The 13050-nt window shown below is 40.5% G+C and overlaps 1 protein-coding gene across 1 annotated transcript; it reads right to left on the reverse strand.

Annotated features, from left to right (window-relative positions):
* Positions 1-98: 98 nt before the first annotated feature.
* On the reverse strand, positions 99-1985 carry LOC135470750 (uncharacterized). Its single transcript, XM_064749789.1, has one exon. It carries the CDS (start codon positions 1983-1985, stop codon positions 99-101), a length of 1887 nt encoding a protein of 628 aa, XP_064605859.1.
* Positions 1986-13050: the final 11065 nt, after the last annotated feature.

Here is a 13050-nt window from a genome sequence, read left to right on the forward strand (position 1 = left end):
GATTTAAGTCATCTGGTATAGAACAATAAACCTTATTTTGTGATCAACCAAAAACAATTATTTTAACAAATCTCAAACATATAACATAAAAAATCTCTTTACTGGAGAGGCTCTCTGCAATAACAAAACTTTTTCAGATTTGCGTTGTTGATACAATGTGATTGCTGCCCGTACTTGTTAATACGGCTCATCTCCCCCGTCAATTTAAAAATGTCTTTGGATTCAACTTGGCGAACTGTTGCTTCGAATAGCCCATCACCGGGCACAGTTGAGAACATGATCTGATAATGAGTCAAGGTTTTATTCTCTTTGTTTTTCAGATAAGAACTGACTGAAAATCGCCAGGCTCTGTTGACGGCCTTTAAATGTAGAACCGCGCACTTAGTGCTATTGGTGATACGGTTCAAGTGTTCTATACACCACTTGGCTGCAGCAATGACAGTTTTGTCCTGGGCGTGGACTTCCACCTGTGACTGACAGGTGCACCAGTGAGGAGCAATCTCTGCCTCCTCGCACGTCCTGCTTAGTGGAATCTTTCTGAACAAACTGAACCCCCGTCGACCCTTCTGGAGGTCCGAAGCGCCATCAAACCTCCTTGAGGCTATGTCCTTCAGAGTATAATAAATATCAAAGGGAGTAGTAAGTCTGTGAGCATTGATATGTACGTTGTTTGTTACCTGGGGGTATCTGGACTTGAACCAAGGTGGTAAATATAACAGCAGCATCGGCAGCCGTTCTTCCATCTTTCCAACATAAGTATTACGTAAGGCGCCCCAGCGCATTCCGTGATCGCCGAAGAAGAACAAAATGGTATTGTTCAAAATACCTTTGCGTTTCAGGTTTTGGAAGAACTCCAGATAAATATAATCAACCCTACCGACATGATTGACATGATCATGACTCATTCTGGTTAGAAAGGTATGAGCAAAGAGGGAATTGTCCTGTTTTAAGTCAAGAACATCGGACAGATAGCTCAGGACTATGCCTGTCTCTGCGCGGCCCGCGAAACACCCATGCTTATTCCACAGACCGCCATTTCTGCTCATGGCTAAACTGAAAGGTCTTAGATAGTAATCAGTAGGCTGTCTAGGAAAACCGGGCTTAAGGTAGTTAAACGTGGCAATTTGTGGTTGATCTTCAGCCAAAAGTGTAAGGTATCCCGCTTTGGAGAATTCCTTCCACACGTATTCATATTTCTCCACATGTATTTTCTTTCCACTTGACGGTACTTCATGCACAAACTTGCCAGTAAGTAGCGGCACCACGTTGACAAACGTGTTATCTGCGACTTTGTTGTAGCCATGGAATTCAACACTCCCGAGCGTCTCGGTCAAAAAGTGATATGTTTTGTTCAGTTGTCTAATCATATTGAGCCTTGACATGGAGTCCACCCCCACTAATAGGACGTTTGGCGGTGGTTGGGAATCGATCTCCGGTGCTGACACCACGGTGCGGTTTTCTTCAGAAACGTTCTTGGGGACAGCAAACGCGTAACAATTTTTATAAATTTCCTTATTTGTCTGATTGTAACAGCTTACCGACAAAAAGTCATCTGATACTTTGAAATCCTTTTCAAATTTAACAGGTTTTGAAATAATGATACCGTTGTCTGAGTTCGGTCTTCGCTTGATGACGGAGAACGAACAATAGCTGATGTTGTACGAAAAGTGGAGTGATTTATTGACTCTAAGCCACCGTCCATCTTGAAAGGTGAATGCCACATGGCCCTTGTCACAGCGTAAATCTGGTAAATGTTTGACAAATTTCACGATGGACTCGTCGTATGGATGCAGTGCAGGAATTATACAGCCGGGTTTGCGCACTTGATATCTCTGATCACGGACCCAGTGTGTGAGAGGTGATATGACCAGCATCGTTGAAGACAACCAGTAAAGGATCACTACAGCGAAGACAAGGAGACTCAGGAAAACAAGCCGTTTGTTCATGGTTAAGCTTCCCACTTCACATCCATCCACCGGTCGCATGGATCCTGAAGAAGGAAAAAAATGTGTACACCCGACTGATTCGATGTCCTAATGGTTAGAGCGTCGGGGTCGAGAGACCCAGTGATCAAACCTGGGTTATACGAAACTCTTTAAAACTGTAGTTGTTGCTGCCTCGCTTGGCGCTCAGCACTAAGAGGTTAGAGCAAGGAAACATGAGTATATGGCCTGGTGACAGTATAATTTGACTTGGTGGAATGTCATGCCTGGTATCTTCGTAATGATATTTTAGTGGCATGGACTCGACCTGCCACAAGCAGACACAAGTACACACAGTTCTAGTCGTCATATGATTAAAAAATTGTTAATTGTTGAGGTCGCGTGTTCGAATACAGTTTTTGCTGTCGTGGCTGCGGCTTTAAGTCAGGTTTGTCAGGAGCCTTGCCACTCCGGTCACACACCACCCCCTCCATTCAATAAAAGGACCACTGTCGTAAAAGACAAATCCTTGAGTATATCTTAAACACCAGATTAAATAAATCAATAAATCTAGAATATATAGTGCCATAAAAGAGAGAAAAGGTATATAGATGGTCATTTATTCTCGCAATGAACAAGTGTATTCATGCAACGGCTTAAAAGATGAAGCGCTAATTTTTGTATTCTTGAATCTGGTTTTAAAATGACATACTTTACTTAATATATATTTTACACTTGAATATAAACTGTGCTCATTGCAGTTTCATGAAAGGCTGTTTCATCTCACCTTCAGAATGCATTGATTTTTGTTCGAGAAATCAGATTTTTTCAAACAGAGTAACTGTTTTAAAAACTTGGTTTTCTGTGATGTGTCAGATGACAATTATACTGTTTTTACCTTGTCTTTTCCTTTATAGTTTTCAAATATCCATTTTATCGTATATATCATTTCAAATGAGGTATATGTATATATTTCATTTCACATCGTATATACATGCATGGGAGGGGTATGACATTAATTCACGGCGGACTATCTTGTGCCATTTTGCTGTTCTGTCACCAAACCCGACCAGACAAACAAAACGTGGAGTCTGCGAATGGTTAGCTTGTGTTGTGTAGGTTATAAAAACAGGCGTGGCGTGCTAGCCAAATGGGCTGAAATGTGGCCTCGCCCAGTTATTTACATCCTTTATAACAGTCGTTATGCTAAGGTACCAGGAGCCAGTAGTTCAGAAGTGTATATAAGTTAACCCAGACTTGAATCTTAATACCAGCCTCATTCCAATACACAGTAAATAATATTTTAGTCTGTAGTTTTAATACCGGGATTAGGCTCTAATACACTTTTGAATAACTGGGCCCTGGACGGCCGAGGGGATAATATCACATTTACTACACTGTATCCAGTTATCACCACCGGACACAGGTGCGGGTTCAAACTTTGCACAGTCCTCCGCAATCACTTAGGCCGATCAACGAGACTCGTTGGCCGTTTGTGCAGGCCAACGTTCATGGAAGACAACTTGTCGTCGAACTGTTTGAAGATTTAAAAGGGGATTTCATTCTATACCAAGTACATGTTTATACTTAGCCCAAAAATAATTGCAAAACAGTGTATTAAATATGAACTAAGTGTGCCGCTGTTATACTTTAGAATTTGGCTAACTGTATTGGCTGCTGAAGTCTTAATTATACAATTATACAATTTGACTTAATACCAGCTAATACGCTTTCGAACAAGTGGACCCAGCAATATGGTGTACATATCTATATGGGCCCAGTTGTTCGATAGAGTAATAGCTAATACTTTATATTTAAAATTTTAGCTAAACTCAGAAGCCAATGCAATTATCCAAAGTCAGAGTATAATGGCAGCAGGTGTAGTCTGGGATAAGTTCAACACTGAAGACTTGGCTTTATCTGGTATTAAATCTTATAACAGTTTTGAACAAGCGGGTCCTGTATGTGTGGGATACTTAGTCAGGGGCTTACGAAAGGTCACTGGTTTCTTCCAACCATGCATGCATGAAACTATCTGCTATCATTTATACGTTTCTTTTAAGTCCATAAATTAAGTTTTTTCAGATGGCGAGGAGTCATTAAATAGATGTGTGTACATATATGTCTTAGTGTGACAGGGCGAGTCCAAAGTGCCGCCGCCACTGATTTATCATGCTGAAAATACCAGACATGGTCCCCACCCAGTCAGATTATACTGACGCCGGGGCCAATCAGAAGGTTCCTTGCCCTACACTGAGAAAAATTAACGAGTCACTGTTGCGTCATATGGACTCATCCCGGCGAGTCAGTCGTGTTCGACTCAGTGATGTCAGTCACATGACCTACTCTGGACACAAACTGAGTCGCGTCTGAGTAACTTTCTTGGACAAATGACTCATCGCATGAGTTTTGGTAATCATCCCAGTGAGTCATATGACACATGACAGGTGAACAATGGTAAACTGTTTAAAATCTTACACCAACTGCAATCCAGTCCGAACTAGATTAGCCCCTTATCCATTCCTGTAGGTCTCTAACGTTTTGTGACCAAATGGGTTATGCACTTAATATCTAATGCCGAGAATAATATGGTAAGCCTAGCTTGGACTTCAATTCCCAGTGTGTGTATATGTACAGTGGGGAACATTTTGCGTTAAAACAAGTGGAAGCAAGCCATGTTATGTTACTTTTTTTCGGACACTTATGGTGATCTCGTTCATTACTCAAAATAAGTTTTATATAAATGTATTCAGTATAAGTGAACGGGAGCTTTTTTAAACTCCCTGAACATAATAATATCTCTTATTATTATATTTTCTTCTAAAATAAATAATTACCCAAGAAGGGGATATGCAAATGGCTAACATTGGGTATATTAATGGGGAACAGTATAGGCCCTACCGGTCTAAAACAAGTAATTAAGTCCACGCGATGAGCTCTTTTTTTATCTTTTCATGCACAGTAATATTATACATGACTGTTTCTAAACGGTTGTGGAATTAAAGCAAAGCGGTGGTTCCAAAGCACTGCAGCGTAACAGTAGAAAATCGTGAATGCGCACGAAGCTGCACTTCGACCACCTCGCCGACTGTCTTTGGCTCCAGACAGTTAGATCTTTACGTAAACAGCCGTGTGATTACGACCACGAAAGCTGCTTATGAATGCCGAAAATTGCTGACCTTACACGAATAACCTTTCACATGATGAGCGCCATCTATTCAGCACGGGAGGCAACTCGTCATCTAGCACCTTGTCGTTTGTGTCTTGATGATCGTTTTGATTGGCGTAAAATGTTTCGCCGCTTCCCATTGGGACTCACAGCAGATCGCGTGATGAGTTTGGCGCGTGATTAGTTTGGCGCCTTCTGCTTGTTGATCGCCGCTTTTTATCGAGAATAACTAGGCTCATGAAATTAATTGTAAGCTGAAATCAATTTGTACGATAGTTGCATTTCGTTGCTTGTTACTCCGCTGTTGTTCATTAGCGTTATACACTTGTGTACCATTGTAGGGCTAAAACAAAAACAACAACAACAACAAACTAAAACTGTACAGGAAACTGAAAGGGGTGTGTGATTCAGGTTAATGTATGGCTAAACCTTGATCATAATAGCGTAGAACATATTGAAATGCTTAAGCTTTCTTCAGATTGTTTCATCATTAATGAATTAGTAGTTTACTTGACACAACCATACTTTTTCGTGATACTGTTCTTGGTTCTCTGTCCAGTGACGGGACGATACCTTGATGTAGGGCTGTCTTATTTCCATCGCCATGCATGAATGTAAGTATCAGGTTGAAGGAGTGTGGTAACTTATGTGATGCAGTTTTGTGTAAAGCTTTTGTTTTTGTATTTGTGTTTGTTAACTTACACGCATGATCATATAGAACATGTTAGGTGGCTATTTGCAGATATACCAGTCCACACTTGCCAGTATTCAAATTTAGACAGAGGGGAAATGTTCAGGTGTGCCATAGGGGAGTGTCAATTTAATTCCAGGCATTTCACTGTGTTACTTCGGCATTTTACATGAATTCCAGCATGGCTTCCGTCTCTACTGTAATATTGATAGCTGCCCCAAAGCATTCAAAACTGTGAAAACATACCTAACACATATTAAAATTAAACATCGTAGATTTTATGAAAGACACATTTATTTTACGGCAGTGTCAACATGTCCAGCCAACAGTGTTGAATGATTCAGAAAACCCAAGTCCAGATTATGTTGTAAATGAGGAGAGTAATAGTTACCACAGTAATGCTGAGGAAGTCACAAAGTTGGATTATTCAAGTCACCTGGGTATCTTCCTCCTCACCTTTAAGGGAGTTTAAAAAGTTACCATTGAATGCATGTAGTGACATAGTCAAAGAAATCAGAAATTTGTTTGAGTCTTGCGAGAAGGAGACAGTTGAAAACGTTCGAACAGCTTTCTTAAGGCATGGTATTGACATTGACTCCCAGGTAGATGCTAATGATGCTAGTCGTATTGAAATACAGAGTTGCAGGCAGCGAAATTTGGCCTGCCGGCGAAACCCAGAAATCGGTTACGCCTTTTCCGCCTCGCCTAACCGATCATTCGGTTACGCCACGTATGTTTATCAACCCGATTGGTTACGCTAATTGCTTACGTGGTTTATGTTTCAGGCATCATTATGGATCATTAATAAAAGTATTCAGCTCAATGTTATTTTTTTTTCTTTTCTATATCTAGCAGCTCATACCGTAAGGTTGGTGAACAAAAGAAAGAGAAATTTTACACTCACACGGTGTTTCAACGTTGTGTGTTGCCTGGTTGGTACTTGACTCCTGTGGCACATTTTTACGTGAAATTCCGTTATACAGGCTTATATGTTTGCAATATGCCCAGTCCAACATTAAGTACTTCCAGTAAGTGTCATTACGGTATTGGGGAGCGAGTTTGGTATCCCTGATTACTGATAATTAACGCAGTTTCCAACGCACGTGGTGTGAGTCTTACCATAGTGATATATATATATACAGTATATATATACTCGCTACAGGGCCGGGAGAGACCTTGACGTCACAGGCCTGTGCTCTAAATCAGAACGCAGCCGGTGAGGTCCCGTAAGGGTTCCATCATTCTGTACGGTAGACTCGACTAATTTGCGCTCGAGTAGCAGTTAAACTACATGTACATGAAAAGGTAACCTTGTTTTATTTACTTGCGTGATCGTGAAAAGATAAGTCAAAATAAATAATTTGAGTATTATCTCAAAGCCTGTAAAGCATATATGAATGATTACATTTCCATGTGACCAGCACAGGCAGCTGGCTGTGGCTGAAATCGATGTTTCTATTTTTAGACGCGTTGCCATACTGGCCGCGTTGTGATTATGAAAGCTGTTCAGTCCAGTTTATCTGTAGTTACCTAATGCACACTGACTCTAAGAACGTTCTCGTTGGACAGTTGGCCTAACCGATTTTCCGGTTAGCCAAATTGAACCGCACGTAACCGTTGCGCGACCGACGGTTTCGTTCGCGCCAAATTTCGCTGCCTGGAGTTGTATCCTTTTAAAGTTGTGTTGTGATAAATTTGTATGGACAGGTAACAATATGTAGAGCATTACATGACATATACATGTACATCACCTGTAGATAAAATGTTATGAGCATTAATGACAGGTACATGTATTTATGATACAGGTGCATGTATGTATGGTACATACGAATAGCCACAGATGATTAGAGTAATTGCATTTACTAATTTTTATTATTCAACAATCTCAGTGTTACTGCGTGTGACAACACACTGTACCATATATTTCTTGGCAGAATTACTTCATTTTGAAACATACTGTTAGTGAGTCTGATTGTCATTCAGATAATTGAATCCATCACATTTCTGCTAGGTGTTCATTGCTATGGAATAGTAAATTAATATTAAAGTCTTATTAATTATTATGGGATATTTGTTTGAACAAGATTGTAGGTGAGGTAATATTAGGAAAAATTGTTCCAAAACTGTATATATTCATCATAAATATTACAGAAGTGAAAAATATTTGTTTTGCTGCGCACATTCATGTGAAGGCCAAACTACTGTTGCAGTCTCTGACTCTTGAACATGGAGTATCTGTTGCTCTTTGGGCAGCAACGGAAAATCTTTTCACTGTCCCCTGGAGGCAATATAATACATAAAGCCAAAGTGGTATTTGAAATCCCTGAACACATAGACATTGTACTTCAACAATTTTCGGAAAAATATGACGAGTGGGTGAACTTAAGTTGTACATCTACCAGTGATGACAGCCTTTTCCCACCTGAAGGTCGACTTAAAATAGTGGTTAGAGAGAACGTATGGCAGCCCAACATCATTCAGTGAAGTTGACATTTCAAGGGAACAGGAAGCATTTACGCCATCACCTGACCTTGACCTGGAAGGGGTGAACAAAAAGTGGCCAGTGAGATTTGTTTTACCTGTAAACAAATTTGGGTACAGGCTCACGGAAGCCTTGAGTAAAAAGGAGAAGCTGAGCAAGGCGTTGATCTCTGGACTGAGGGATACCCTTTATGAGGAAATCACCAAATACACTATGTGGGTATACCTTGGTGCAAAATATCAATGTATTTCTTGTGGATCAAGTATTCAACCCTTAGTCTCTACTGGGACAAATTTCACAAGGCTATGACAAAAGTCAGAGTGTAACACCTCAATACGAAGTGATGTTTGTAAGCCATTAAGCCGAAATTTGATATTTTTGCCTTAATTAATGTAACCTTGTTAATGTGTTCCCAGTTTTGACCTTATATCTGCTCCCTCTAGTTTCTTCCCATAGAACACCAGATATATTTCATTGCCATGTACAACCGTGCAATAAGGTAGTTAGAATTTCTGGCCAGGGGGTTCTTATAATTATTACATAGGAAATGATTGTGAAGGTACCTGCTATTTCCGGAATTATCTTATCCACATACTTAAATGCAGTTTTTTCATAAATTGGTCGAGATTTTAATTCATTCTTAATGATGTCTAGCTGCACGGTTTACTAGTGCTATTAATTTAATTTACCAGTGCATGCATGTGTACATTTTACATGCATTTAACATTCTTCTGAAAATATGAAGTTTAAAAGAAATGGCTGCTGTAGTGGTTTGACGAGAGCAGGAGAATTTTTTTTCTTCACTAAACACTGATTGATAATGTTAAATATTAAAATTTTTATTGCAGGTTTCCGAAATCAGATCAGTACAGTGCAGTCGTATAGGTGTTGCTTTCTACATACCCCTACCTGAGACATATAAAAATTGGAGATGTGTGCATAGATGCAGTTAGTGCACTTGTGAGTTCAAGTTGAAATATTGCATGTGCACTTCATTGTAATATTGACAAACAGCTAAAGATGACTAAGGATCCTCTCACCAATGCAGTCGCTTTGAGTTCAAGTCCAGCTCATGCTGGTTTCCTCTCTGGACATATGTGGGAAGAACTGCTAGCAACCTGTTGATAGTCGTGGGTTTTCCTAGGCTCTACCCCGTTTCCTTCCACCATAATGCTGGATGCCGTCATTTAGGTAAAATATTCTGCAGTACCGCGTAAAACACCAATCATAAATAAATAAAAAGCTGAAGACTAATGCAAGGGTGAAGCACAACTACATCTAAATTTCTGTTGAACAATATGCCATCTCAGCTGAAAAATACACTCGAGTGACTGATATTGCATTATAGTATGGTATCACTGCTGTGAATTAGGTTATTCTCTTTCTCTTTCAGGCTTTTTTTGGTCACATGTTAATCCATGATTCAAGTCTACATAAACAAGTTTATATGTTTAGAACAGAATTCTATGTTCATGTATATGTACTGTATTAACACGATTACATTTGTCAATTAGGAAGCAGAGAATAGGCTTGACCAGCTGCCCTATCAGGTATTGCTCACACAGCTGACACTTCTTCAGGCTCTGAAATAGTGTTCAGTAATCAGTACTTGATAACCAGTGACTGTTGAAACTTTGTCAGGATAAATGCAAGCACATTTAGCATTTCAGGTTACATGTATGTGATAACTTCTCTCTATAGTCAGATGTCTTCTGTTTCAGTGAAAATGGAAAACAACAACAACGCTATGAGACAAATTTCGCAACATGCGAAAAAGACGGGACAGTGGCATACCAGAAGTAATTGCGAGAAAACGAGGGCCTCAGGTGGCAAACCTACCACGGGAGCCAGATGAACAGTCTCTAAGAACAGATGTCACCATGACCCGGATAAGGTCACAGCAGTGGGGCCTTCCAAATTTCCTTCCATCTAGACCAGTCTCAGAAGAACACCTTTCCATCAAGTGTGCCATACAATGGATGAAGGATGAATCCTCAAAGCAGCGTCAGGATTGTGAGGGCATAAAACTATGAATGAACCTTACCTTTGCAGACAGGAGAACACTAATCGTTACAGATATAGCACCAGTGGCAAATGTCAAGGACCTTTATCCCTGTCTGTTCAATGAAGAAGAGGTAAATTCATGATTTAAATGTATAATCTCACTTTGTGGCAGAATGCTCAAAGTTGCATGTGCAGTTGAAGTACATGCACAATTTAACATATTGCAAATGTGTCCCGAATTGTGTTATGAAAGGGACAGCTGGAGGAGTGACCAGTAGCCTAAATTATAAATATACAATTAATACAACTCTAACTGTTACTTTAATACAGCTCTTTATTAGTTTAATCTGTGAGAGTTTTTATCCCCCATATAAACTCTGTCAACAAAGAAACGCAACACCCGTATTTTAGAGATTTTAATATTTAGTTTTAGGACGGCACAACTTTTTTCTTATTAAAGACAGAAGTCAGAAATTTGGCAGAATAATAATCAAGATGGTCATGTTTAAAACTGTCTTTTCAAAAGTCATCTCACAGACACCAGTTGCTCACCAGGGGGCGTCTTCCTCAATATCTCGTATGACCACCAGGAGCTGCAATCACTGCACGGCATCTCCTTGGACAAGAACGGATAAGACGCCGGATTCTCTCCTGGGGAATGGCCCTCCACTCCTCCTGTAACGCAACGGCGAGCTGTTGAAGCGTCTGTGGCGGTGGCTGACGTTGACGCACGTGTCGATCCAGAGTATCCCACAGGTGTTCAATAGGGTTGAGGCCTGGTGATTTAGAGGGCCACGGCAAGACATTGACGTTGGAATCCTGCAGAAAGTTCATTGTTGCACGTGCAGTATGAGGCCTGGCGTTGTCCTGTTGAAAAAGCTGTGTCTGTCGGTCAATAATTGGGAGAAGGTGAGGCTGTAACACGTGGTTGATGTAACGTTGGGCTGTCAGGTTCCCTGGAACGATCACAAAGTCTGATTTCTGGTTGTACGAGATGGCTCTTCAAACTATAACACTGCATCCGCCAAATCTGTCCACCTGCCGGACGCAGATGGGCGCAAGGCGTCATGACGTCTCCTATACACACGCTGTCTTCCGTCGTGACGTGTCAAAAGAAAACGGGATTCATCAGAAAACCAGATGGCGCCTCCAGTTTTGTAAAGTCCATATCCTTACGTTGTTGCACCACCTGAGTCGTAGGCGTCGATGTAAGGGGCGTAGTACAGGTCCAACAACTGGTCTACAGACACGTAAACCCGCTTCTTTCAGACGGTTCCTAATCGTTTGAGCCGACACTCTCCTCAAACCTGGTATTTGTGTGGCAGTCACGGTTGGTAGGGCATGCCGATTACGCAGGTGAAGGACCCGGATGTACCGATCTTGAAGTGGGGTCGTGATTCTTGGCCTTCCACTTCTCGGGCGATCGTTGGTTGAATTAAAGTTGTTGTAACGGCTCCAAAGTCGGGATATCGTTGTTTTGTGAACATTTAGGTGTCGTGCAAATAGTACCAAAACTTTCTCCGGCTTGAAGACGACAATGGCGATATTTCGGTCGGCAGCACTCAGTCGCGGCATTTTTACCGACTGCCTTTCGTCGACGAATGAATGAATAAAATACGAAAGCACATGGGCTTTTATACACCCCAACACTATAACTGCCATTGACATGATTTGCATGTGAATGGTTCTGTGTGCGACGTCAACAGGGTCAGTCCATGCGTTGTGACGTAATAAGCAATAAAATACACTTAGGAGAGAAAAGGCAGTTGTTTGGATGGTAATCTTCATTAAAAACGTGTATAATTTCATTACATTTGGCTAAAATTTAGTTTGGAAGCAATAACTTTATTCGAACGAATTTTTGATATCCGAGGACAGGGGTTGCGTTTCTTTTTTGACAGAGTTTAGTTTCAGTTTCTTGTCAAGTCTTTTTTTCAATGACTGCTTGACATACTGTAGGTTTGTCAACCTTGTGTAGCAGGAACCGTCTGTAATTCAGGTGTGCGCTGTCAAAGGTTACAAAGCTATCTGCCCCTTGTTATTAAAGCGAGCGCTGTATGGTGAAGTTGCTTGTCTGATGTACATGTTAAAGATCTCCAGCATAGGATTTTTAAACTTTGGATATGGATAATGTAGTTGTGTACTGTCAAGTTACATTTTTTTCCACAACTTTTTACCACCGAGTAGAAGAAAGTGAGGGGGGATGCATATATGTTTCTTCAGTATCTTTCACAGCTTTTTTCTTTGACTGAGAAACCATATACCTTTGGTTGCAAGCGGTGAAATCAACATGGACAGAATGGTTGCCATGTTGACACTATCAAACATTCAGTTGGGAAAGCAGTACAATTAAGTAAAACAAAATCATTAGGTAACATGAAATTATACAAGGTTATTTTTTGTTGTACTGGAACAGCTTTTTTGGGAGGGGGTGATTAAATGAGGAATATTGATTAAATGCCCTTATAACATTCAGATTACAGTTATCTGTCAGTCCAAGTTGACCTAATACATAGAGTCCAGCCTAGCTGGGTCATGTCTAAAAACATGAAAATTTATCTTAAATACATCAGCATTTTTCTCACAGCACACAGGATACTTCATTCGATGTAGGACTGTGACTTTGTGGGGTGTTGTATATGCATGGTGTCGTCCACAATGCATTTCAGTGAGGTTTGCAACACTTAACAGGAATGGATTAAGCAAATGTTAGTAATATTAATGACCAATGAGTATGGTTAAATTAATTGAAATAATGCCAAAGGGGAGTGCATATTCTGTT

This window comes from Liolophura sinensis, chromosome 7 (assembly GCF_032854445.1).
Source record: "Liolophura sinensis isolate JHLJ2023 chromosome 7, CUHK_Ljap_v2, whole genome shotgun sequence".
NCBI classification, from domain to species: domain Eukaryota; kingdom Metazoa; phylum Mollusca; class Polyplacophora; order Chitonida; family Chitonidae; genus Liolophura; species Liolophura sinensis.

Bases quoted from the DNA above. Each gene is read 5' to 3' on its own strand.
- LOC135470750 (XM_064749789.1), bottom strand. From the start codon at position 1,985: ATGCGACCGGTGGATGGATGTGAAGTGGGAAGCTTAACCATGAACAAA.